The sequence below is a fragment of the Sebastes umbrosus genome, chromosome 6 (genome assembly GCF_015220745.1).
Source record: "Sebastes umbrosus isolate fSebUmb1 chromosome 6, fSebUmb1.pri, whole genome shotgun sequence".
NCBI lineage: Eukaryota > Metazoa > Chordata > Actinopteri > Perciformes > Sebastidae > Sebastes > Sebastes umbrosus.
Window position 1 is genome coordinate 23,264,366 of NC_051274.1, and position 27,998 is coordinate 23,292,363.

General features: G+C 38.1%; 2 protein-coding genes and 1 long non-coding RNA gene across 21 annotated transcripts in view; all 3 read right to left on the minus strand.

Moving 5' to 3' along the window:
- huwe1 (HECT, UBA and WWE domain containing E3 ubiquitin protein ligase 1) overlaps nt 1-12,123 on the minus strand; it is a 48,543-nt gene extending 36,420 nt beyond the window's left edge. For 13 of the 17 annotated variants that reach the window (XM_037774006.1, XM_037773997.1, XM_037773994.1 and 10 more), the window contains exons 1-7: nt 12,041-12,123; nt 8,500-8,569; nt 4,410-4,459; nt 4,156-4,225; nt 2,103-2,201; nt 330-536; nt 47-199 (exon numbers count right to left, since the gene is read on the minus strand). In XM_037774006.1, the coding sequence (XP_037629934.1) occupies nt 47-199; nt 330-536; nt 2,103-2,201; nt 4,156-4,200 (504 nt within the window). In that variant the 5' untranslated portion in view covers nt 4,201-4,225; nt 4,410-4,459; nt 8,500-8,569; nt 12,041-12,123. Of the gene's footprint in view, nt 1-46; nt 200-329; nt 537-2,102; nt 2,202-4,155; nt 4,226-4,409; nt 4,460-5,412; nt 5,435-5,645; nt 5,958-8,499; nt 8,570-11,647; nt 11,759-12,040 lie in introns of those variants that run through there. The other 4 variants (XM_037773990.1, XM_037773991.1, XM_037773993.1 and 1 more) reach the window with 4 other exon arrangements.
- LOC119490573 overlaps nt 1-27,998 on the minus strand; it is an 839,978-nt gene that overhangs the window by 584,503 nt on the left and 227,477 nt on the right. The gene's annotated exons all lie outside the window — the stretch shown is intronic.
- Nucleotides 13,647-27,996, minus strand: phf8 (PHD finger protein 8). 3 transcript variants are annotated; one of them, XR_005207432.1, is made up of 24 exons: nt 27,692-27,996; nt 24,788-25,075; nt 23,891-23,976; nt 23,648-23,774; nt 23,144-23,304; nt 22,897-23,038; nt 22,486-22,672; nt 22,202-22,364; nt 22,006-22,093; nt 21,484-21,519; nt 20,890-20,996; nt 20,685-20,776; nt 19,414-19,503; nt 19,004-19,285; nt 18,820-18,902; nt 18,555-18,724; nt 18,256-18,341; nt 16,789-16,910; nt 16,143-16,474; nt 15,954-16,049; nt 15,754-15,863; nt 15,272-15,632; nt 15,030-15,180; nt 13,647-14,425 (listed from the first exon to the last, which is right to left on the minus strand). XR_005207432.1 is itself a non-coding variant. In XM_037774025.1 (23 exons), the coding sequence occupies exons 2-23, from the start codon at nt 24,883-24,885 to the stop codon at nt 15,092-15,094; spliced, it is 3,108 nt and encodes a 1,035-aa protein (XP_037629953.1). In that variant the 5' UTR covers nt 24,886-25,075; nt 27,692-27,995; the 3' UTR covers nt 13,647-15,091. The 3 variants fall into 3 exon arrangements, 2 of the variants coding, with proteins under 2 accessions (XP_037629953.1, XP_037629955.1); XM_037774025.1 differs by having other exon boundaries at nt 13,647-15,180; nt 27,692-27,995; XM_037774027.1 differs by lacking the exon at nt 21,484-21,519 and having other exon boundaries at nt 13,647-15,180; nt 27,692-27,995.

Here is a 27,998-nt window from a genome sequence, read left to right on the forward strand (position 1 = left end):
GACAGCTGGAATCATGACAATAGGAAAACAATGGCATTCACTAGACCTCAGCCAGGTGTTGCAGACGGGCCAGTAGAGGCGTCCTTTTGTCAGATCCCAGTCTTGTGATGTAGTTGGAGCGCTTACTGAACACATAGAGCAGGTTCAGCACAGACAGGACCACCTGCATGTCACATGACGCTAACAAGGTGGTTAAGTGCTGTAAAAGGGGTGAGATTGAGAGTAAAAGAGGGTGAAAGTTAGTGAGCTGCTTTACTTTTTCCTCTGTGACATATGCCCAGTCCAGAAAAGCAGAGTAGTAGTCGAGAGTTTACTAGGTTTGAGCCTACCTCTATGGAGCTGTAGAGGTGCCTAGAGAAGCTATACTCAATGAGCAGGGCTGTGAAGTTGAGCACTGCCAAAAGCAGGGCTTTGAGCTGTCCGTTGTCGGGACGGTCACACACCAGCAGCCATGACATATTCTCCACTGTCTGGCCTGCATCACACAGAATGCCATCAAAGCGGTCTAGTAGATCCACCCAGTGGTACAGCTCACACTGTTGAAGACAAACAAAATCATATTCAGTGATTAATCAAATCAAGGTAAATATCCTAGGAATTTTATTTTCCCACAAACTTTCTGAATATAAGAAAGGATTTTGGGATGGATTAAGTCTGAACCAAGCATATGACAGTAAACCGGATGTCAAATGCCACGACTCCTCACAACATAGATGATAATTATAACATTTTATTTCTTCTTATTTGGCTTGTTCACCTGTTTGTTTTTTTAGCTCATCAAGTGGTTACAGTTGGGACATGCGGAACCAGTGTACAAATAAAACTGCTGAAAAACCACCAACCAGGAGATGTTTAAACACTTCCAATCTGTTTATATTCGGTGTGGTGTCGACATTTGCCAATGACACCCTCACTGCGTACCTGTTCTTGTCAGTTTCCCATTTTATTCTCTACTTTTTATGTTTTCTGGTGGAGCAGAGGCATTAGGTGCAAATTCAAAATGCTCATAAAAAAAGGGGAATTGTAATTACTTATTGAACAACCATGGCATCCTGGTGGGCAAGCAGTCCCAAGAGTACATCCACATTAAGCCACTTCAATAAAAAAAAATGTCAGCCCTCCATCCACATTAACATCCAACCTACCCTGTGTTCTTCTCATTTTAAATGTCAGTATAGCCGCTCACACAGCATAGCTGTTGTCATTAACCAGTATTTATGTTGATTTTAACAGACAACATTGCAATCTTAAAATAATGATTTGCAAGATTGACTGATAGTTAACATGTAGTATCTATGAGCCACGATTAAATCACTATTTCATACTCATTCCATTGTGAGACAACAGAAAGACAACAGGTAAATGAGAACAATTAAATGTGAATTCAGCTGTACTGAGCAACTGCCCACCTGCCAAGTCACAGAAGTAACAAGAAAAAAAATGATTCTGTCACCTGTAACTTTCTCTGTGATCAGCCAGTTATATCAACTGCATCCCGCAGTTGATATAGCCGATACAACGGCATAGCTATTGTTAACCTCCATGTCTGTATATCTTCCCCTTTTTTTGTCAGAGGATGTTAAAATAATGCTGTAGCGTGCAGCAGCATGAAAATGACTACTGATTAACATGTAGTATCAATGACTCACAATTAAATGACTATTTCATATTCATTCCATTAACCTGTATTTATGCAGATTTGGGCAGATGTCGCTGTGACCATAAAATAACAATTTGATCAGGCGGGCTGTATGCTGGCTGCATGTGCTGTTTTGTTGTTTGCCAACTGAAAAGATGAAGAAGCAGAAGAGATTTGGCTGCTTTTCTATAGTTCAGGTGTGTGGTCTCTGTGAGAACAATCTGGAAATGCTAATGTTTTCATGAAAGTAACATTTTAAAAATCAGATGGTTTAGTGTAGACACAGTCTAAGACGTGCCCCAGTGCCTGTCATATTCCTGCCATTGACCTCTTATGACGGGGATATTCCACACAATCATTGACCAGCTGTAACCCTGTCATAACCAGATACAATTATGACAGGGTTCCAAAAGAAAAGACTGTGCGAGGTGTCTCTCCCTCTTTTCTTTTGTTTGGGGCTTACCTTGCCAATATTCCAGGTCTTGATGTGCTGCAGTTCAACCAGCAGTTGCTCATCACTGCATGCCTTGAGCTTCTCTATAAGTATCCTGCAGTCGGCAGGCTGTTGGTTCAGAAGGAGCACAAAATGGTTAGTTAGTAGTGAGTGCACGGACCACTTATGACTCTTTTCTACTAACATAAAATAACACAGAATAATACACTTAAGCGATGCTGTGACATGCCGAGACGTTAAAATTTCGCCTGTGAACTAAAAGTAGGGGGGGAACCACGCTGACCTGTAATACTGCTATTTTTGTCACACTTATGAGCAGGACCAAACTATAACCATCAATGCCCTAAACTAAGATGTGTCACTGCACTAAAATGATTGACACAACAGAGTTGACCGTCCAACAAGTAGGGCTGGGGCGATTCGTTGCTGTAATCAACATCGATTACAAAAATACGTCATTTTGCATAACGTGCGTCGGCGCGTCGCAATAATTACTGCGCCCGGTCAAAGCATCGATTCCCCCAGAGAACAAGCTGCGGCTAAAAAACCTTGCTCAAGATCCTCTAAAGTGTGGAGGTATTTTAGACAGAGACCCAACAAGATGGTGCTCTGTAAACTCTGCAAATAGAGAAGGGGTTATCACAACAGAACAACAACTGCTATGCAAGAACATTTGAGAAAGCGAAAGCGAAAGCATCACGGAGTGCTTTGCAAGACGGTAGCGACAGCAAGACAGCACCGTGTCCCGTTTACTTTTTGTCCCCACCAAAGCATGATAAGGCCCATTAGGATTAGTAACAGACGGAACATAGTAGTAGTCACTTAAAATTGATTTTCTAAATGTTTCTTTGTCATCCCATTTTTAAAAGTAATTTTGGCAAAGCTGCTGTTATGGTAACGTAACCTTAAACATGCGTCATCTAACATTGTTATTCGGCCATTCTTTATTTTCTGTTTACTTTAACGGCCAAGTATGAGTGAGAAATGGCTTAAACTTAACGTTACAGACTCTTGTTACAGTCTGTGACCTTTGTTACAAACTGTAAATTGTTTCTATTATTATTATTATTATTATTAATTACCGTAACTGCATATTACGCCAGTGATTGAATCAATATATGTCATAACCACTTTAAGCTTTAAGTAAACTACATAAGTTAAAATACTGAGAAAGCATAAATAGACTGTAATGGTTGCTGTGGCATACAGTAATTCAATTAATCTATGTTTCACAGCAATCCTTTTGAATTTGAGGTCCTGTATTTTTGTAATCAGGCATCTGACAAATAGGGTCTATTATCTTGTTACATTTGTTTGTTTTTAACAGAAGATGATTGAATAAAATATTGAAATATTAATCAGACACGTTTTTGATATTTATTTTGGGTAAATGAATTGTTATATTAAATCAGGAACGTTTTTAATATTCTTTAGAATAATCAATAAATGAGTTGTTTGATTAATCAACTAATTGTAAAATAATCGTTAGAATAATCGATAAAGAAAATAATTGTTAGGTGCAGCCCTACCAACAAGCAGTTGTGATAAAGCATACTAGCAGCTTAATAAGTAGAAGTCTTAGAGTTTTGGGTGTTAAGTGCTGTGTTACTGCTATACAAAGTGAAAATGTCCAGCTATTGCTGAAATGCTCACCATTGCTATGACTTTTATGGTGAAGCACCTATAGAAAGTGCAGCCTTATTGTCACTAATGTTAGCAACTGCCTGCCTACGCCTTGTTTCCAATGCTCTATTGGTCAGCGCATCATTTTGCAAGTGAGGTATAGTAAAAGATGCAGTAACAGTTAACTGGTTAGATGAAGGGGTGCAAGTGATGGGCGTCTACTGCTGTTTGTGCAAATATAAACCTCCAACACATCCTCGTATGCAACATCTTTTACTAAGCTCTTCTATTATATAGAAAATCACCAGGGCTGTGCCCCCATTATGGGCTCCTCTCACATTTGGTCATAGTAAAGCTCAGCTTGGGTATCCCAACTGTATGGAAATTAGCCACTAGTGAGGCTAGGAATGGCCACGCTGCAAGCATTAAGCATACTCACAGCCTCCGTAGGGGTTTTCTTTAACTTGCTTCTGTCGACCTTCATTGTCGATAATCTCTATTTGCTGCTCCTGTTGAGAAATTTCCATGTACATCAGAAAAGACCATGTGATGCTGAATTTCAATGTGTCACTTAAATAATTTGTAAATGAGCTAAATACTGCACTTTAAACATCTATACAGTCTAAAACCAATGACACTTTCAGATGCAGACTTAATAACTCTAGACATGTACATAACTTGAAATGTACTTACAGAAAATAATTTGGCAATACCCACTCAACAGCATGTTCCAGTCGCGTTACCTGCAAAATGATGGAAAAAGGTCAAACTAGCAACAGTGCCCCAAATACAACATATAAACCAAATTTTAAAAACGTGAAAACTAAGTTATAAGATGCACCAATCTCAAGAAAGGATTGTTTCCAAGAAGGCTGTACATAAAGCTGTATATTAATTAGATAGGAATTCGTAACAGGACGCTTAACAGTGTATTCTGACTAAATCAATTTAGAATTTTTTACAAATCACTCAACTAATGGGCAAGGACAGTGGATTTGGGTGTTTAACTTTAAAACTCTGTTGCAGCTCACAAATGACTAATCACAATCACTGGTTAATGTGATAACGATATGAAATTTGTTTAGGTTATCTAGCGAGGTCTGATCATCACAAAGCACACTGAGGCAAGATCATTAGCTAGTGGCTAACTAGCAACCTACGACACAGGCTGGGCCCTATTTAATGGCCTAAAAAACATTTGTCTAATTGTTTCTCGCACTTGGGGATTCAAGTGATATCTTAATAAAACAGATTGCTATTTCACTGTTTGCTCTCCCACCGTCAACTCAAGTCACTTGACGCTGACAGGTTTAAGTTATAGCTACCTAAGCTAACAAGCTAACGTCACCCCTTGCCAACAGAATAACGTTATTTACCTATTGTTTAACAAGTCACCACACACATGTTGAACTAGAGTTACTAATCACAAACGAAAGATGCGTGGTGACTGGCTGGCAACAGTTGAAACGAGACATTGGAAAGATCAACGTAGCAAATAAATCGATCGGTAACGTTTGCTACGGAGTTGATGTGACCAGCTAGCTAACTGTGAGCTACCGGTAACGTTACCAAACGATCCTCTTTTTGAGACACTTCAAATGCATTTGAATACCAACCAGACCATACAAAAAAAGTCAGCCAAGTCACAAACAAGTCATGTGTGTAATCAACAGGAAAAATATAAAACGTAGCTAACCAAACATCAAGCCGTGTTAGCCAGCTAGAGCTGTCAATTCAGGATCTCACAAATTCACCATGCTGTCCTGACCTGACTCTGGACTAAATTTAGGTCGGTGCTGCGTAGGCCGCAAAAGAAGCCCCCACTCCTCCTGCTCCTGGTAGAAACGAAACTGTAAACTCAACTCGGTGACCAGCGACACTAAGAGGTGTATGTATGTGCGTGTGTTAAATAAAACCAGGTAACGTTACTTAGTTAAGGCTCTTCTTACCCCGGTTCCTCGGCTAAAACAGTCGTAGCACGCGTTAGCTAGCTAGCAAGCTAACACAAGCTAGCTCGCGTTAGTTGAATAGCGAGGAGCCGAAACGCGTAATAACTCGCTGAATCATTGTCGGACGGCGTCTAACGTGACACTGCGAGTTTTTGTTTTCAGTTTTCGTTCCGGAGAATTGACTACCGGCTACCGACTCGATGAAAGAATTGTGTTCAACCCGTCCGTTGGATTATTTTGTCAGAGTATATCCGCGCTTGTTTCCATAGCACATTAGGCACTAGCGGTTGGCACAGTCATCATGACTCTCTAGGTAGTGTGCAAAAAAGTGAATAACGTTACGGCAAGGGGGATGAGTGGCCACTGTTTATCGATGCAGTGCATGTTTAATATAGGGCAACTGGACCCTCTGTGGAACAAATCACCTTCATATTTTATCCTTAACATTAACAATATCAACATCCACAGCAAACGACCAAAACACAAGAGTAATGATCATCCTTAAAATTATATTCATCCAAAATCCATCAGATGCACAACTGTCCCATGCAACAGTGAACCAACATAATGCATCAACACAGCTGCAGTATTTGATACCTGCTTAAAAAAGGTAAAGCCCACATTTACTAAACCTGGAGCACATTTGGTTATTAATATTAACCCAAATAACATGAAGCAAAGAGGAATTCAGAAATTCAAAATCAAGTATTGATGTGTTTAATACAACACAATATTACTTCTTGTGCCTTAATGACAGCTTTACAATATATTCTAATATTTGCCTAAATACCACTTTAGTAGCGCTGACCCGAATGCTTCGACCATTGCCATGGTATTCACTCTCCAAATTAGTATTTGAATGCTTTGATTTTATATATATATATATCATATATAGCTTATATATTTTTTAATATATATTATATATGTAATAATAATAATAATGTATAATTCCAAAAATAGCCCATGAAATAAGGAATAATCCCACATTATTCATATTAAACAATAATTATTGTTAGTTATTCTCAGATGGACATCGCTGTTTGTTGTTTGTAGAGGCAGACATGTCAGGCTGTTAAATAGTCATATTAACAGCCTGAGGAATTCAGCATCCTAGTTTTTAATGTCATCTGATTAATGATCACTAATGATGGCCTTGATTCATTTTAATGTTGATAATTCTTCAGTTAGTTCAATAGATGTATATATTTTTTGAAGTTAACATCATATGTACCAGACCAATATTGCCAATAATCAAGTGCTTGATTCATCCTCCTTCAGTCAGCCTGATAAATCTATATAGCGCAATGTTTGTCCTTTTTACGGTTCTATGCAATTAACAGATTGTTTTTGACATAATTAGAATGAATCGGTATTGTTATTACAAACGCATTGTCAGTCTTAAGTCAATGTATAATTACTCATGACAATTTCATGGAAGCAATGTTTGTCACGAGTGTCACAGTTTTTTTCAAAATGTTTCAAATCTTTTATCAGACCTTCTCTTAACCGATACATCAACTTTTTCACCATTTTATTTAACAAGGAACACTTGTTTTGGTAATATTTATTTTTTCCCTATTATTTCCATTAATTTCTTTCTCATGTTCATGTGTATGCAAATTCAAAGCATACATTACGACAGGTGGGAACCTACTTAATAGAAACTCGTCACAACATCTCTGAATCCAATAAAGTTTAAGGATTATCATGAGGAATTACTGATTTCCTTGTTCTGAAGAAATGATGCTGCAATATCAGCTGATATTGGCTGATAAATATTGAAGTTGTCATGTATATTGGCAGATGTGCAAATCTAAATTGTACCACATAAATGTTTTAGAGGCATTAGTTTATAATTTCATTCTTAACTGTATTTGGTCACAACTCTTTAAAAAGGTGCAGTGTGTAGGATTTGGTGATGTTGTTGTTTGCAACCAACTGAAACTTCTTCCGCATGCCAAGCGTGTAGGAGAACTACAGTGGCCGATGCGAAAATGCGAATGGCCCTTTCTAGAGCCAGTGTTTGGTTGGTCCATTCTGGGCTACTGTAGAAACATGGAGGTCGTGTGTAGATATAAACGGCTCATTCTCAAGTAACAAAAACACAATGATTATTATTTTCAGGTGATTATACACTAAAAAAAACATACTTATTAATATTATATTCCATTTCTGCCAATAGATCCCCCTAAATGTTACACACTGTTCCTTTAATATCATAAACAAATTTCAGGGATAATAGTTGTGTTGTGTAAAAAAAGAAACATCGTTGTCAGATCTTTTCTTTGTTACTCTCAGACATCAAGTATAACATTTTAAAATCTCATACTGTCATACTCATACTGGTCAGCCTGTAAGAGTTTTTCCAAAGTATTTTTCTGGAACTTTCAGCAGCACAATCCCTGTGCCACTGAGCTCCATTGCACCAAGGTGAACTACAGCTGCTAAATGCAAATTACAGTAAATCATGCCAATACCATCTGGATGGAAAGATAAAAGACCACAGATAAGGGGAAGAAAGGTTTACATTGTTTAGGGTGAAATGTCCCAAAGAAGCTATACAATCCTTCATTTTTATTATTAAAGAATGTGAAGAGCTTAAGGTGGTTTCCTGAGCAAAATAATTAATATACCTCATTTCACTGCCACTTCCTGTGTGGAAAAACACAGAAAATAACTTCTTCTTCTTGTTTATTATGTGTGGTTCACAATATTAAGCCTAAGTAGTAGTTAACTTATTTTGTAGGGTGTATAGGCTTGGAAGCAAATTGATGGCAAATTAATCCCTTATGTATCACATGTTGCAATATAGTAAATTAGTTGGCAGTACATACCAGAAACTGCTTTGGTTCAATAGCTCCACCATTCTCATCCTTGGCTTGCCTTGCAGTTTCTTATAACTATCTGAAAACACATAAACAATCAAATCAAATATGGAAGAAAATTCAAGCAGCTTGATCATTGGCAAAACACTTTTACTGACAGGTGTACACATTAAACCATACTGGTGAAAAGGAAAATATGTATGGCAACTGCCAACCCAACTATATTAAGAAATACTGTGATAATGCTGACTGATGTGTTATGTCATGGGAAGAAGGACTTCTATTAAAACTGCAAAATTATGCATCTTATGATGAGTTATTTACTGTTAAACACTTTCCAAATGTTCAAATGAAAACCTGAAACGGTATTGACATTTTCAAATCCTCACTCAGACATGCTTTTGCTATGCCTGTGCATGCCTTGGTTTGGTCAATAAAAACAATTGTAAAAGCCTGCATGTCTCGAGTCATTATGAATAACCCACAAATGTAAGCAGTGCTTCAATTGATTTAACATGCATTCTGGCCATCACTTTCACTAAATTGTCTGGAATGATTGTAAGTCAAATCACCTCAATACTCTGAAGAAAACGTGTTGAAATGTTAGTAAATTATTAAATATTTTTTTATGCGACCATCTTCCCTTCACATCTGTAATCAAAAACACAACATGTGTAGTATGACCACATATAATTAACTAAGGTGCCCCAAATGTGGGGTACATGCTCATATATTTTCAGACAAAACATTTACAGGTCCACTCAAAGTTAGCCTCTGGTGTCCAGTAGATCAACTGTGCCAGCTGAGGACTGGTATGAATTAATAAACTCAGCCATTGTTTACAGAATAAATCAATACAGTATGCAGCATTCTTAGCAACAAGTCCACTCCTCTATGTTGTCATGTCATCACTATGGTCACTGGAGAGGATGACAAAGACCAAAGAGGATGCTGACAGATTACTTTTTACTTAGTTTACATTAAAATAACTTGGGCTATGATCACTGAGAGGCACTTGCTTTCAAAAGACATGTAAATGTGATTAGCGCTGAATAGTGGCGATGCTTCCCCTATCACTTAATTTAATGTACGACACCTCCCTGAATAAATAGCGTTACATCCACAACGCTGCATTAATATTAGCTTACTGGCGTTGTGAACTGGTCAGTTGAAATGAATGGAAATAATAGGGAAAAAATTAAATATTACCAAAAGAAGTGTTCCCTGTTAAATAAAATGGTGTAAAAGTTGGTGTATAAGTTAAGAGGTCTGCTAAAAGAAGATTGGAAACATTTTGAAAAAAATGGTATATTATGATATTAAGGGACAGATCAACCTCCACACAATATTTGTGTCGACAGAGGAAACGTTGTGTACATTTTTTTTATAGAGCTACTGAGTTTCATTGATTGGTGTGTCAGTCTTAGATAAAGATGGCCTATTTGGCATGATTACCATATCCATTAAGATATTATAATTGAGAGAGCAGTTGCTTTACATTCATGAACTTTAAACACCCCAAAGTGTGAAGACAGTTATCACCTATGTTCTACTGCAGGACATGCACTGTTCTGGAAATTGTCTGAGATATGATGAAATTTACAGCAGTAATAATGATGCTAGGTTACTATTTATTCATTTAACTGTTTCCACCATCATAATGTCAACTAATGTTAACTGTGGTTCTTGTAATACAAACATCACACACAACTTTGCGTGTATTAACGTTAATATTAGCTTACTGGCTGGTTGTGAACTGGTCAGTTTCATCTGCATCAAAAAAATACAGGGGCATTAATGGCCATTGGTTACCATTAACGTTACTAACGTTACACTCCCCCAACTCGTTTATCTGTAAAAATCAACTTGCATTGTTTGCCAATAGTATTGAGGTAGTTAACTTCTTTTAGTAGACCTTCTCTTAACTGATACACCAACTTTTACACCATTTTATTTATCAGGGAACACTTCTTTTTGTAATATTTCATTTCCCCCCCCTATTATTTCCATTAATTTCATTCACATGTTCACTTGTATGCAAATTCAAAGCATGCATTAGGACAGGTGGGAACCTACTTAATGAAACTCGTTACAACATCTCTGAATCCAATAAAGTTTAAGGATTATCATGAGGAATTACTGATTGCCTTGTTCTGAAGAGATGATGCTGCAATATCAGCTGATATTGGTTTATCATAAATATTGACGTTGTCATGTATATTGGCAGATGTGCAAATCTAAATCCAACAACTATCCAGCTGCATTAATATTATATTACTGGCTGGTTATGAACTGGTCAGTTTCATCTGCATCAGAAAGATAAGATAAGATAGAACTTTATTAATCCCGAAGGAAATTCTTGTGCCAGAGATAATACAACAACATTACAACAAGTTCAAGTGCATAAAATAAAAAAGGACTATTTCTAGCATCAGTGCCTAACAGAATAACAATTAATTAAGATACATTTAGTAAAATTAGTAAATAAGATAAGTAAAATAAAAAGGTAAAGTAAGCTAACAAACAGAAAAATAAGTAATATTGCACATGTTGGACAATATTACAAAAATTACAGTGACATTAATGTGCGTTGGTTACCATTAACGTTAATATTAGCTTACTGGTTGGTCAGTTTCATCTGCATCAGAACAATACAGTGACATTAATGGCCGTTGATCACCATTAACGTTACTAACGTTACACTCCCCAACTCGTTTATCACTCACAAGTTAGCTAGGTTAGTTGTAACCGTGTAAAAATCAACTCGCATTGTTTGCCAGTAGTATTGAGGTTAGCTAACGTTACGCAGTTATTAAGCTAACAGTAGCTAAAGTTAAAAAGCTAGTTAGGTGACGGTTAGTTAGGTTCACTAGCAGTTCAAGCTAACGTTAGTTCTAACCGTTCTAACGGCTAACGTCAGTTACTTCGTCTCTAACGGCTAACGTTAGTTCTAACCGTTCTAACGGCTAAGGTTAGTTCTAACCGTTCTAACGGCTAACGTTAGTTCTAACGGCTAACGTCAGTTACTTCGTCTCTAACGGCTAACGTTAGTTCTAACCGTTCTAACGGCTAACGTTAGTTCTAACCGTTCTAACCGTTCTAACGTTAGCAGATTATGAAAAGTCGAATCTGCTCGCTGACGGGTTTTAACTCTTACCGGTTATTTAGTAATCACCGTTTCCAGAAGGAAACGGGTCATTGAAGGAGGACACCGCTTTGACTTGTAGATGTGTTGAGAGGCGCACATACCCTCACACACACACACACACACACACACACACAACATGAGTGTGTATGTGTGAGCGAGCTAACTAGCAGCTAGCCGCTAGCAGAGAGCACAATGCTCTATCAGTGGATCATGGCTACATTAAAAATGGCGGTTTACATAGCAGAGGATCCGCACTTTCACCCTTAAAAAGACACTCGTTATGTGGTCTCTGTTCAAAGTGACGGGTGTGAATCATCGACGGTAGTTATCGAGGAAGATAAATGTATGCCAGCAGTTCGCTAAAACCCGCGTCAATACTGTGGAAAGAGTCTTTCTGCTTACCTCGAATGCGTGTTACATTTGCTTCTCCATCTTGCACTAGCGAGTGGTAGGGGCAGTTTGAAATCTCGCGAGATTACCTGCTGCTTCTGCGTTTTACCCAGGGCACTCCCTTGTTAACTGTGGTTCAATAACGATGCTAGTGCGTCTCTGGACGGGGGCATACATAACATACAGCCTTATTAACCGGTATTTCCAGCCTGCAGCCTGATTACACGTGCACATCAAAGCACACAGCAAGCAGAGTTCACCAGGATTTATGAAAAATATGTTTTAATTCAGTTTAGGCAAGGCAGCTTTATTTGTATAGCACATTTCAGCAACAGGGCAATTCAAAGTGCTTTACATAAACATTCAAGAACAAAGTGCAAAAGAACATTAAGACATAATTAAAACAGTTATAAAAACATTAAAGATTTGAAAATAAAAACAAGCTAAAAATAAAAGCTAGGATAGAAGCTAAAATAGAAATATAACACACAAGAGTAAAAGCTCTAGTGCAGTATAAGATCATTATCTGGTTTAATAAAATACAGCAGCAAACAGGAAAGTTTTAAGCTTTGATTTAAAAGAACTCAGAGTTGGAGTTGGTCCTGCAGGTTTCTGGGAGCTTGTTTCAGATATTTGGTGCATAAAAACTGAACGCTGCTTCTGCATGTTTAATTGTGACTCTGGGGACACTGCTTATAAGCTCATAAGGTCTTAATATGTTATAAGTTTAATATGAAAGTGTATTCAAACTCACTGACAATTAGGAAATAAAGACTGGACAATGTTTATAACAAATGCTATTATCCTATTTGGATAGGGAAAGTTGAGCAATAGAAATAATGTTTAGATTTTAAAATAAGTGTACAATAATAAGTACAAAAACAACAAAAAAAACCTGAGGAAAAACCGCAGTCACCACTAATTAAAATAATATCTAAAGTGGCTTATTAACATTAAATTTTACTTTCATTTGAAAAAAAAAAATCAAATATTGATGTGTTTAATACAACACAATATTACTTCTTGTGCCTAAATGAGAAACTTTACAATATATTCCAATATTTGCCTAAATACCACTTTAGTAGGGCTGACCCGAATGCTTCGACCATTGCCATGGTATTCACTCTCCAAATTAGCATTCGAATGCTTTGTTTTTTGTTTTTATATATATATAATATATATTTTTAATACATATATGTAATAATAATAATGTATAATTCCAAAAATTGCCCATGAAATAAGGTATAATCCCACATTATTCATATTAAACAATAATTATTGTTAGTTATTCTCAGATGGATATCGCTGTTTGTAAAGGTGTGTGTGTGTACACGGTAGTGCGGCAGCGGCGCTCTCCAGGGCACTGAAATAGGGGAGATGGCGAGAGGCAGACATGTCAGCCTGTCGCGCTGCACCGCGAAGCTTCGAATACCTTCGAATATTTCTCACCGAAGCTTCGAAGCTCAAAAAAATGGTATTCGGGACAGCCCTGCACTTTAGTGACTGCAATGAAAACAGAGTTCTCCAGTAGATTGAAGCATAGTAAACCATTCATTACCCCACAAATCCCACTTTTGGTGATTTGGTGGTCCTAAAATAAATTCAATGAAAAGAGAAATTTTGCCCAAGGTATATTTTATCGGTTCCACGTCGTATTTAAACACATCATGTTTAAAACACAGTACACACCAACACAAGAGTGAATATTAACGATAATTAATATAAAATAAAATGGATGAAATTAAACAAGGGCATTTTTTCCAGAACATTTCCACTATTACACTGACAAGACATGACAAACTAAGCAGCATGACAAGTACTGCATACAAATATAAAAAAAAGAACTATTTCAGATATTTTCCAAATACAGCAATGTATCATGTACAAGTTATGTTAAGAAAGATTTCAAAGTTTTTGAACTATAAAAGAACTTAAATTACAACATATATTTACATATCAATTCATGTCCTGCACCGTCACAATGTTTTCACACAGTTAAATCTACACGTCTGCCAACATTTTATAACTAGTACAATCTGTGGAAAGAAAGCACATCTCTAGATCTGGCCAAAGAATGCTGCCTAAACTTGGGGCACAAACTATGGCAACCCTCAGGAAACTAGTCTCTTCATCTCATAATAATTTTCTGCTCTTCCAATGTAGCTATATAAATTACAAATATTACAAATATTTACAATGACAACAAACGGTAAAAAAAAAAATGTGTACAGGTATTAAGTGGATGAAAATAATTGAAATAGGGACCAAGAAGATGAGACAACCATGTTAAAACAGGCTGCAAAATGCGGCCTTGTTAAAACAAATGATCAGAATAAATAGAACTGTATGATGTTACTCTTGGCATCAGTTGAGTTGCCCTGTTCTTCACGTGTAGAGCTACAGTATACAGAGGAAAATGAGTTGTACAATCAGTGACAAATTCCTCAAAAAGAATTAACACGTGGCATTCTGGGTGCTGCTGACCATGTGAATACACTGAATTTTTGCACAACTGGTTATTGTGTAAAGATTGGTATCCTGTAACCATCATACCACACAAGAAGGTGTTTTAGGAGGTAAAAAAGACAACTAAATACAAGAGAACAACTGCATATCTGTGTGTGTGTGTGTGTGTGAGGGCTATACAGACATTCCATTTTACCTGACTAGAAAATGTGTTTTTCTTTCCCTTTTTAAATTTTATGTCTTTGCATAAATAGAGCCACTAAAAATAGCCAAAACAAAAGAAACCATTGGATTTTGTAAATCTCAGTTAATATAAATGTGTCACAATTTCCCACTGTCAATGTCAAATGGTATGTGATCATTAAGAGGTACTTACCATTTGTTTAAAGTCACAGATGCAGATAAATGGAGTGCCAAAACAGGTAGAGTAACTGGTGTAGGACATGATATAATGAGGTTCAACAGCTGAAAACGGTAAACAAATTCATCTAGAGTACAAAATATAGATCACTATCTCTATTTCCTTCAGACCTACTTTCACAAAAGCCTTTTTCTTCATTCCCACTTAAAATTCCTCATCCACATTTCCAACATCTCTCACAAGAGAAGTTTGCCGTTGCGGTGAATTTTCAGAATTTTTCCAAGTCTCTGTTTTGCAGTTGCAAGTCCTTTCTTTGGACGTTTCCCTAAATTAAAGTGAAAGGGGAAAATACATGAGAAAATATGCCGTCACAAAAATAAGAAATGATGCTGTCAATGCTTTACGTTTATGCTTACCTTGACCAACTCCGGTTGTGCCTGGGCTGGCTAAACCTGCAGGGGATGCACCAGAGTGAGAGCTGCTGTTCTGCGGAGAAAGTGAAGGTCGGCGTGATGTGAGGAATACGCCGGGGGCCATGGCTCCGCTGCCTCTAGGGCCTCCAGGGCCAAAGGGTCCTGGCCCTGCCGTGTATTCGTGGTCCAACAGACTGGCGGAGTAGTAATCCATCCTCCTGTCTGGGCTGAAGTCTGGTGCAGACTCAGGAGCAGGTGGCGGTGAGGGTGGGGCTGGCTCAGGCTGAACAGGGGGAGGAGGGGCTACAGGAGCGGGAGGACGCTGCTTTTTGGTGTACTTCCTTTTAGCAGGCTTTTGCTGCTCCTGGTTCATAATCAAAAAAAGAAACAAAAGTAAGTGTCTTTTAATGCGAGACCATTCTACTCCACATTATTCACTGGACACAAACTTCAAAGACCAATATTAGTATAGTTTCCCAACTCACTTGTTGTGCCAGCTTGGCAGAGGCTGCTGCAAGACCAGTTTCTACAGATGCGACTCTAGCCCCTTCCCTGGCTGGTCGTTCCTGTTTGGGAAGGGTGGGCATCACCCTGGCTATAAATGAAAATAAATTATTGAGAGATCAACCATCAGTGAGCTAAAAAGCATTGTGATCTGTCTTGCCGATATGTTTAAGCCAGGTACCTTTCGGGCTCCACGGTGTGTCATCCCAGTTTTTCTTCCGCTTCATTTTAGCCTTGTTAGCACGGTCCTCCTCATCAGACTCCAAGGACGGGTAAACTTAAACAAAAATGTGATTACCATAATTAAACATTGGCTTGATCAATAAAAGCTTTATTGATTTGTACAGCAGCAGGTGTAAGTCATGCTCACCATAGTCTGAATCTTTAAAACAGGTTCCCAGAGCCTCTTGCTCATCTGGACTGTCCTCGTCACTAAGGTGACGGGCTGGCCGTTTAATTGGTCGTTTCCCTGGCCGCTGGATGACAGGTTTCTTCTCAGGAGTTTTCGTCTTTTTGACCCCTCCAGTCACCCATACAGCCCTGCCACCCTTTTCCTTGACCACCCCTAATCCCTCTGTCAGGCCTCCGGAAATGGATAGCGGAGACGAAGAGGAGGAAGATGAGGACGAGGAAGGGGGGTTGGCCATGGACAGCATACCCTGGATGGCGTCCCGAGTACTAGGAGAGGCTGGGGCTTCCTCACTGAGAGAAGGACAGAGTTGAGCAATCACTCGTCATCTCAAAAATAACCTCCCAAACATAGCGTAGTGTCAGAGCTACTGCAAATATGTGAACTATGCGAGTTTCAAAGGTTATTGGATTCTTGCAACAACACAGTGAGACATTTATTCCCACTATTGCTCTAGTCACTGGTATCCAAAGCTCAGGAAGTATGCTTCAAATACATAGTTTCAAACATCATGCAACTTCTGAAATACCATCACAGACTCTTCCTGAATTTGAGTGTTAAATAAATAAAATAATAAAGGAATCACTTGTGATCAAGGAGATCTAACCTGAGTGCTGCAGAGTCCAAGCCTGCCACTTGCTTGCTGGCCTTCAATAAGTCCAGAATGCCCCCGGCGCCACCCTTCACCCCGTGGGCGGCTAGCGCCTCTTCATCTGTGGTGTAATCCTCCTGAAGACACATGCACAAACATGCTATTGTCAGTACTGAACCAGTGCTGTAATAATAACATTCTGATGGATAATGCATGACATGTTATAATAAACAAACGGATGAGGAGAAAAGTGTGTATATCCTTAGATTCCTGTCACAAGTCTACTGTTAAACACCGATAGTTAATTAAGCAGGCCAGTTTATGCCATTGAACAGAAGACAGAGCAAACATAATGCTGTGTGCCAGTTTCAATGTGTAGGCAGTTCACAAAATAACATTAATTACTGTCGGATAGGCTTGCTGTTCCAAAATACATCATTTAAACTGGCGATCTCAACAGTGATTGGTTGTTCATATTGTGCAACAAGCCTGTAGATTGTGATATGCTGTGAACCAACTTGATCAAACTGAAAACAGAATTTATTATCACGGTGGGGACATTATTGTGATAAAGCAGCCACTGTAATTTGATTCAGCAGGGGGAAATAAAGTGAATTTAAGCGAGCAATGATAATGTAACATGATGAGCTGTGACCTGCTAGATACGAAACTTGGAAGTAAATTATTTGTTTCATCTTTGAGACTGACTGATTTACTGACTGACTACCAGAGGTGGGACCAAGTCATTGTTTTGCAAGTCACAAAGTCTCAAGTCTTTGATCTCAAGTCCCAAGTCCTAAACTTTGAGTCATAATGCGCTCTTCACCAAATGTAATGCCATTTTAACAACAGAGTAACTGGTGCTCAGTAACGTCACGGTTTTCTCCTGCAACTTGGTTGGATGCTGTCGGATTGGTTGAAACAAAGTGGATCTGGGGAATTAAGTGTAAGATTATCAAATGCAAGTCCAAATAATATTAACCAAAAATAAAGAGTTCAGAGTCCAACAAAAAAAAAAACACAACCTTTTGGAGATTCAGCAATAAACAACAGATTTGTTTCAGATCAGTTCAGTTCCCACCCACACGAGTAATTCCTCTTCACAAACAAATCAATAAAGGTTCTCTCAAAAAGTAAATAAACCCAACATCTCTGACGCTGTCGGAGTTACCTCTGATACCGGGCAGTTAATCGTCTTCATGCACACACTTTTTAAATAACATACTTTTTATTTTTGGGTTTAGGAGAAAGTATCAAGTGTTTTCAAGTCAAAAGGCTCAAGTCCAAGTGAAGTCATTGGTGTCAAAGTCCAAGTCTTTATTTTGTCAAGTCGAGTCTAAAGTCATTAAATCTTTGACTCGAGTCTGACTCAAGTCCAAGCCATGTGACTGGAGTCCACACCTCTGCTGGCTACTACAGCTTAAAGATGGCATTCAGAACTGGCTGCAGATAATCTGATAGGTGTATCCATAATAATCTCACCTCAATGTCAAAGTCTACCTCTCCTGGCTCCCTGATCCGATTTGGGTCAGAGCAGGGTTTGGCTCTGGGCAGCTTCCTAGGAAGACCTGATGGCACATTTCAACACAGTTGGGTTACATTTACAAGGTGGCTTTGAAACCATAATACTAAAAACTATATTAGGTTCTACATTTAGCCAACAGTCCAAGCGTTTAAATAGCTATACTGATCTCTCATAATTAAAGAAATGTATGCTCCTACAAGAGCTACAACATTCATTTAAGTATTCATAATACTCTATTTTAAAGTAAATTTTTCACCACTTAGTTTCTTTTTCTTGCTCGGTCCTGCAGGTTTGCGTCGTGGAGGAGGGGTCTCGTCGATCTGCAGCTCATCCTCGGACTCCAAGTCAGACAGACTGGATCCCTCCGTTACAAGATGTTTGTACTTTCCTGCTTTTCCTGCACCATTACTGCTGCTGTTCTTCTTACTAAAACCAGAAGATCAGCAGGTGAGAACAAAACCTTTAGTAGACCAAAAGATCAGAAAAGTAACAGGAACACAGCAAATGGCTGCAGAGCTTACCCTTTGAGTTTTCCATTGGTCAGCACGAGTTTCAGTTTGCTTTTATTTAGCTTCCCTTTAAACACCTCTAGAGGCAACTCCAGCTGGAAAGACAGATATGAATTGTATGAAAATATCATGAAACATTCAGACACAAAAAATGTTGAATAAGCATTCCCATCACAAGTTTCTGCAAACGTCGTACCTTGTTCTTGTTTTTGGATTTGCCAGGTTGAAATTTTTTGAGTGTATGTTTGGTGTGGATCTCAATGAGGTCAAGTTCTCCTGCTTCGGCCTTAAGTAGCCCCTTCTGACTCTTCTTCTTGGTTCCTGGGGGCCCGAGACCCCCCATCACCTCCTTGGGCTTGGGTACTTTCTTTTTTCCAGGGGGGCGTCCTGAATTCTGAGAGGTGGTCAGAGGAGCTTTAGAGAGCGGCGAACCAGGAAACTGAGGTCCACTGCGGCCGATGTTTTGCTGGAAGATGTCCTATCAAAACAGAATAATCGCTAGTCAGTTAAAACAAAAAAGTAAAAGTAATATTTCTATATACACATTTACAAATTTAAAACAAAGCTAAAAACATGCGCAAGCTTTCAATGATTCTACTATATTACCTCAACCAGACGGATCTCCTTGGCCAGGTCCTTCACTAGGGTCTGAGTATTGATGGTTTCTGGAATCTCCACTTCATGATCTGCTAAAGCCTGAATGTAGGGAGGCAACGACCAATCACCTCACATAATATTTTACAGTTACATCTAATATTATGGTGTATAAAATGAGGCACACACAATTCTGTATTTTCTGGTTTATTTTAAAAATGTTATGGAATAGTTTAACATTTTGGGAAATCTTTGCTTTCTGGAGGAGAGTTAGATGAGAAGTTCATATCCGTCCGCTGAAACTACAGGCAGCAGCCGGTTAATTTAGCTTAGTACAAAGACTGGAAACGGGAAAACAGCTAGCGTGGCTTTGTGAAATGGTAACAAATCTGCTTGACAGCACCTCCAAAGCTCACTAATTAACACGTTATATCTAGAGCTGCAATGATTAATCGATTAATCAATTAGTTGCCAACTATTAAATTAGTAAAAATGATCCGATTCCAGCTTCTTAAATGTGAATATTTTCTGGTTCCTTTACTCCTCTACGACAGTAAACTGAATATCTTTGAGTTGTGGACAAAACAAGGCATTTGAGGACGTCATCTCGGGGTTTGGGAAACACTGATCAACATTTTTCACCATTTTATAGACCAAACAACTAATAGATTAATCGAGAAGATAATCAACAGATTAGATCGACAATTAAAATAATCGTTAGTTGTAACCCTAGATATATCTTGATTGTGTAAAATGAAAATCTGCCAGATTATTTCTTGGCCATGACCAGTAACCCCCTGGAGTCTCTGCTGGTTGCCTGGCAACTACTCAGGGCCAAGAAATAGTCAGACACATAACCTCCCATATAACATTGAGTGCTGGTAGGAAGTATTTGTGCTAAACTAAGCTAACCTAACCGGCGGCTAGCTGTAGCTTCATATTTAACGAACAGATATGAGAGCGGTAGTGATGTTCTTACTCTCCGCCAGAAATAATTAGCGTATTTCCCCAAAAAGCAATAATGTTGCCCTGTCCTGTGCATTACTCCTTTTTCAAATCTAGTACTTCTATGTAATGATTTACATAAAGATATGATTTCATGTTATAAAAATGTTGCTGTTGCACCTCTGCTCCATTTGTTGGAGCTTGCATGCAGTCTGGTGCAAAATTAAACAAATTCCAACATGCCAATGTCACAGTTAGTTATGGAGAGCAATAAACTAAGTAATAAAACAAAGAGGAAAGAGAGGAAAGAATGATAAAAAGATAAGATATTTCCCTACCTCTTTACGGGTCCAGCTGCGGAAGGCGTTGTTCAAGGCCTTCGCTCCATGAACCAGGTAAGTGGCAGGATGTCTGCGGTTTTCTCTCAAACCTGCGAGGCAGAACATTACAGGGTTAATAATATCAAAATGACAAACAAGAAACACAGGCCACTCAAGTACGTCACATAACATGAATATTATGAAATTCATTGAACTCCCTCACCTCTGAAGGTGTCAAGAAGGTGCTTTCCAACATACCAGCACACAGTCTCAAAGTTGGGAAAACTGAACAAATCTGCTGTGCTCAATCTCTTCTCTATTTCATACGCCCTGAAAATGATAACACAGCACAGGAAAAGTCAGACATTAGTGCCACAAACTTGTAGATTATCTCTGTAGAAATGTGATCGGAAATGAATAGCAATCGCCTTAGCAGCATGAAGTGAGGAACTAAACGTTCCTTTAGCACATTCATGTTTGAGTTTGTGTGAAGAGTGAAGATGCCAAATATCATATTTTTTTCCAGGTTAATTTTCTGCTTTCAGTGTGTAAGAGCATTGAAACAATTACCAAGTAAAATTAAGGGCGCTTTCACAAACCAACATTTAGTCCGTTTGAATCAAACTCTGGTGCGTTTTAGCGGTTGTGAACGCAGTAATCGTACTCTGGTGTGGACCAAAGCAACCGGTCTTAGACTGCTTGTGAGAGGTGCTCTCGGACCGTTTCCAAGCGATCCAAAACGCAGGCTGCCTGTGTGGGTATTTGTTGAGATGAATAAAGGTAAAAGACAGATTAACATGAGTGGGAGAGGACTGACCTGGACTTCTGCAGAAGTCCGATGTTTGCTTGACATCTGGGCCGAAAAGAACATACAGAATATGAAAAATAAAGTCGGTTATAAAGTCATTGGAGATAAACTGGAGAAGGGATTCATGCACACAGTACATCAGTGCCGCTAAAAAGGTAAAAAACTTTGACAGCAATATTTCTAAGTCCGCAATTCCCTGCATAGAAGTGGCATCTCTCAACACTAAAAAGACAAATTTGCTCCTTTGTACACACCCAGCAATTTTCTTTTTTTTTTACTAACTAGAAAACAAACCAAAAGTGTAAATTTCACTATGATTCCGACTAGCCAAACAAACTATGGCTTGTGAAAGCGCCCTAAGTTTCAGTTTCATTTCTCACCCCCGCCCTCTCTTTTGTCTTGCTTTTATAGACAAGTGTCCCGACCCCGTGGTTCACAAGTGGTGTTCAAATGTCAATAACATTAAAAGAACATTTCAAAAGGGTTACAATAAGATTACATGGACTTGGAAACAGTCCTGAGGAAACTAACCGCAGCTGCATGTCAATGTTGAGACTATGCAAGAAGTTTCCTCCGAAGGCCAGGCAGTCCACAGGAGTCAGCACAGCGTGAATCCACCCTGGAAGACAAACACATGCCAAAAGTGTAAACATCATTTGATTCAGACTTGTTTGTCTATCACAACTCTGCCAAAACTAACAAAACAAACAGAAGCATCACAGCTCACCTGTTGGTATGAACAAAGTGTTTCCTTGTTTGACGGAGCATTTGTAACACATGTCAACTTGGTCTCCGAAGAACATCTCATTCTGGTTGGACGAGGAACTCCACCGCTCAAAAAGCGCCAAGTTGGCTGTGGTGGGGGAAATTAGGTAGAAGATTTTCTCGCCCTGAATAGACACAGAGAGACAAGCTGTTAAAAATTATATTTTTTTTTTAAAAGAAAAAAATATTTTGCATTAAGTGTAAGTGAAACTTCCCAAACATGCCCAAAATCATTTTTCTTCTCACCCTCAGAACGTGGTACCATACTGAGGTGCCTCCAAAGTCAATGTGGAAGTCTGTGTAGCTGTCCTTCACTCCCATCAGGCAGTACTTCTGCACATTAGGGCGTTCAAACACAGATTCTTCAGGCCAGAGGTTTTCCACCCATGATAGTTTCCTCACGATCTTTGGAGTCTCCACCAAGTTTGAGAGCCTACGACAAGTCCAACAATTAACTTTAGTCTTCAAAACATCACTTCAGCCCTAGCCGAAAACAACACAACTTCACTCAAACAATGAAGTTCCATTTCTTTCTTTTTCTTTTGTCTTTTAGATCAAATGAATTTGATAGAGAAGTAACATCATCAAACTCAAGTAACAAGACACCGCCTCATAATGTTGAACTGAACGGTCAGTACAGTGAATATCTTTGTGTACCTGGTCTCAGAGAACTCCAGACTGATGACATTGAGCACTCGGTCTCTATTGGGGCTGTTGTAGTATTCAACAAAGTCTCCCAACCGCATCTTCAGGTCACATTGGCGAGACACATCAATCACATCAATTTGTTTGTCGGAACCTGCAATTTGAACAAAATTAACAAATGTTCAAAGGCCCTAATATACATTAGCCTAAAAATCTTTACATAAATCAGTACAGATAAATTTAGTAGCAAAAACTTTACCGATGTAGTGCTCTACATCGTTGACGCCGAAGGACGCTGGAGGAAGGGTCATGCCGAGGCCATCCCGCCTCAGCACCATGACAGGAACACTGAATGAATGCTCTTCCAGGAACTCGACTGTCAGCTGGGCCCCAGACGGCTTCAGCAAGACTTCATCCGCACTGTCATAGAAACACAAACAGACATATGCACAAGTCTTGTCTGTGATCACAGAGAGAAAATATTCAAAACAGATCGCTTTAGTAAGTCCCCAATTTGGGATCCTTTTTGGACTTATATCACACTGATTGATAAGCCTGTTTAATATGAATGTTGTTCCCTGATAGTAATTAATATTATCATATGTTGCAGGGATATTCTTCCCAGTCGTGTATATATCGTATATATATATATATATTTATTATTATTCAATCAATTGCAATAACAATACAATAAAAAGTACCTTATGTTAACATTTAATTAGAATCTTGGTTTTATCCTTAAACCTGTGAATAACAGACTTACCCTGGGAAGGTGCGGCTCCGTAGCTCCCTAACAAACTGTGGGCTGCCTGTCTTAACAGGCCGACTTGGATCTCTAGCTCCAGCAGCACTGCCATCTGTCTGCTTATTGCCGCCACGGCGTTTGCGCACTGAGAAAAGGAGAGACAGAAAAAATCAATCAACAAGTGCATTATTATGTAAAAGTAAACCAATAAGATCATAACAATTTAAGAAAGGTATACATATATAAGGAATGGTGACTTACTGACAGATGGCCCATGGGTGACCTGACAGTTGGGGCAGTGATACAGGTCAATCTCAGCAGCTTTGTCCTCCTCTACTCCGACACAGCTACACAGAAAACATTTTTATATCAGACAAAGAACGTTCAGAGAATGAACTGTGGTGGGTTGAATACAGAGTATATCCACAGTCAGCTGGCCAAGTTCCAGGTTGAGACATCCCTGATGACACTGTTTTATAAATCTTTTATTGAGTCAGTTTACACTTGCTTTTATTTGCAGGTATGCATCCCTCAACTTCAAACAGAAAAACTCATTAACAAGGGTGATGATAAAAAGCAGCAAAATCATCGGCACTCAGCAGAAATGTCTGTCTGTACTGTACAACAAACAGCTGATAAAGAAAACAGAATCCATCATTTCAGACAGTACCCACCCCCTGGATTCAGAATTTGAGTTTCTGCCCTCTGGTTCCCGCCTTAGGCAACCATTAGTCAAAACTAACCAATATAAATTCTCTTTCATACCCTCGGCCATTTCACTGCTCAACTCTGTAAAGTACAGGTAGTATCAGCAAATCCACCCATGCCTGTTCTTCTGTTTTGTCATTATCTTAATATTGTAACTCTTTTCATTTTTGGTACTTCAAGGTTTCACCTTTTTTCAGTGTTTTAGTATGTGGGAATGTACAGTATGTGTATATTGTCTTATTGTGATGAGATGTTGTTGTTGTTGTTTGCTACTGTAGCAAAAAAACAATTGCCCCTCTGGGAAGAAATAAAGGTCTTGAACTTGAACTTGAACAGTCAGGAACAGATATAACCACATCATAATTCACACAACATCATGTTTGAATCTCATTGCACACAGACAAAACAATATGATCAACACAATGTTTAATCTGGAAAAAAAGGACATACCTTCCATGAAACCAGTCTTGACAAATGTCACACTCGATCATGAAGCGTGTCACATCATATGGCAGACGACACAAGCAGTACACTGGCACCGATGCCATGTTGAGTGTATGTGTGGGGGAATTAGCTGTCAAAATCTAACTCAGGTGGGAGGAACTATTTAAAAAAAAAAAAAAAAAAAAAAAAAGTGCTTTATTAATTATATAGTAAGGGTGATGGTACTGATGTCTGTAACTTCACTTCCAGATTCCTGTTACTGATGCACATCTCCAACGGGAGTCACTTGGAAACCTGTTGAAATAAAATATGACAGAAAGAACAAAACATAAGACACAACTACATTGAAAGCTCCTTAGTACTGCAATGTAAGTACTGAGAAACACATCAGCTACTCCTGCAACCTGACATGCAAGCTCAGTTAGCTGGGTAACGAAACTAACTACTTTACCTGTTTAATTTGCTTTATTACTGTGTGTGTTTTACCTGTTATATGTTTTATCTGCCTCGTTTAGTCTTGTCAAGTATTTGTTTTAAAGTACTGACCAGAAGTGGCAACTGTGGATCTCGTTGTATTTAATACAATGACAATACAGCTTTCTATTCTATTATTTTCTATATTCTAGTCGTTTTGGTATCATAACAGTATCTTTTTTTTTGACACTTTAGTCTTTATTGCTTTTTTGCATACACAAATAAAACACAAATATAACAATGAAACTTGCAACAGTGCAGCGAGTGGTTCAGTTTACAATTGATGGTGCAGTATACAGGGTTATTTTCTTAATATAACATTTTCCAATAATTTACAGTATTAACAATATAATTATACAGTACTTATGTTTTTATTTCTATATCTAATCCATTTTTCCCATTTTCTGTTAAACTCATCTTCTTTCACTCTTAAAGAATAAGTCATTTTCTCCATCACAAATATTTCCTGTACTATGTCTAACCATTGACTAAATCTGGGGGTGTCCGCTACAAGCCATTTATCATAACAGTATCTAACTATTTTTAACAACTAGAATTATTCAGCAGAAGGATTATTGTTTCTAATCCATAATCTGGGAATGAAATAAGATAATTGTTACCTCTTTAATTATGTAGTGTATTAGTGAAAAATAGTTAGATCATAACAGTATCTAACTATTTTTAACAACTAGCATTATTCAGCAGAAGGATTATTGTTTCTAATACATAATCTGGGAATGAAATAAGATAATTGTTACCTCGTTAATTATGTAGTGTATTCGTGAAAAATTAGAGATCATAACAGTATCTAACTATTTTTCACTAATACACTACATAATTAAAGAGGTAACAATTATCCTATTTCATTCCCAGATTATGGATTAGAAACAATAATCCTTCTGCTGAATAAAGCTGGTTGTTAACAGTAGCAAAGTAACGTTAGCTAGCTGTTTGTAAACACACGCTGAATGTACTGCTATCAAAGCACTAATGTGTAACGAAACTAACTACTTTACCTGTTTTATTTGCTTTATAACTGTGTGTTTTTTACCTGTTATATGTTTTATCTGCCTCGTTTAGTCTTGTCAAGTATTTGTTTTAAAGCACTGACCAGAAGTGGCAACTGTGAATCTCGTATTTAATACAATGACAATAAAGCTTTCTATTCTATTCTATTCTGTAGTCTAGTCGTTTTGGTATGATGATCTGTATCATGATTATCTGTGCAATATTAATACACTGAATGTGAACACCTCTATCTGTGCAATATATCCTTGCTACAATATACACCTCAAGTGCAACTTGTTTACAATTTATTTATTACATCTACCCTACCTATTTTACAAGTGCAATTACCTCTGTTTACATTACATCTATTTTATATTCCTCTAGTGTAACACTTCTGTTTTTATTTATTTATTACATCTACTTTACCTGTTTTATATTGCTTTATAACTGTGTGTATTTTTACCTGTTATATGTTTTATCTGCCTCGTTTAGTCTTGTCAAGTATTTGTTTTAAAGCACTGACCAGAAGTGGCAAACTGTGAATCTCGTATTTAATACAATGACAATAAAGCTTTCTATTCTGTAGTCTAGTCGTTTTGGTATCATGATCTGTATCATGATTTTCTGTGAAATATTAATACACTGAATGTGAATACCTCTATCTGTGCAATATATCCTTGCTGCAATATACACCTCAAGTGCAACTTGTTTACAATTTATTTATTACATCTACCCTACCTATTTTACAAGTGCAATTACCTCTGTTTACATTACATCTATTTTATTCCTCTAGTGTAACACTTCTGTTTATATGTATTTATTACATCTACTTTACCTGTTTTAATTTGCTTTATAACTGTGTGTGTTTTTACCTGTTATATGTTTTATCTGCCTCGTTTAGTCTTGTCAAGTATTTGTTTTAAAGCACTGACCAGAAGTGGTAACTGTGAATCTCGTTGCATTTAATACAATAACAATAAAGCTTTCTATTCTATTCTGACAGTATCTAACTATTTTACACTAATACACTACATAATTAATGAGGTAACAATTATCTTATTTCATTCCCAGATTATGGATTAGAAACAATAATCCTTCTGCTGAATAAAGCTAGTTGTTAACAGTAGCAGAGTAACGTTAGCTCTGTTTGTAAACACACGCTGAATGTACTGCTATCAAAGCACTAATGTGTTTAGCATGTAGGCTAACGTTAGCCACATTAGCTCCCGATGAAGCTAATGTGGCTAACGTTAGCTACATGTATTATATGTTAACTTTAACGCACACAAGAGAACAGCTGTGCATTTCATTTAGCTTTTAAACGTGAAACAAAGGCTGCATGCACCTAACAGAGGTGGTACATTGAAGCCAAACGAAGCAGCGTCGTTGTGCTGATCTTAATTGATACTTAACTGCTTAGCAACTCACCGAGATCTCGCAGCGGCAGGCCAAGCACTCAACAGCCGTTGTAATCCCTACGCAAACCCGGGGTCGGGCTGCGGCCTTATTATGTAAACGGTGAATTATAAACTAATTCGCCTTTACCACATTTTTGTTTTATGAACTCCGTAAAATGCCACAAAATAATAATAGAGGTCAGGTGCAGAAGTAATCACACTTGAAGATGTGAAGCGACCAAACAACGAGCACGATAACTACAAACACAACGTCGGTTTGAACTACATCATCAGCGCCATTTCAACGGCTCAGCGTCAGAACGGTGTTCAGCTGTCTG

What these genes read in the sequence shown, in the direction of transcription:
- phf8 (XM_037774025.1), bottom strand. Translation starts at nt 24,885, where the DNA reads ATGGCATCGGTGCCAGTGTACTGCTTGTGTCGTCTGCCATATGATGTG. An exon ending in GCAGCTGGACCCGTAAAGAG is followed by an intron (nt 19,504 to 20,684) that starts GTAGGGAAATAT and finishes CCCTACATTCAG; the next exon opens with GCTTTAGCAGATCATGAAGT. An exon ending in TTGGACTCTGCAGCACTCAG is followed by an intron (nt 16,475 to 16,788) that starts GTTAGATCTCCT and finishes TCCTTCTCTCAG; the next exon opens with TGAGGAAGCCCCAGCCTCTC.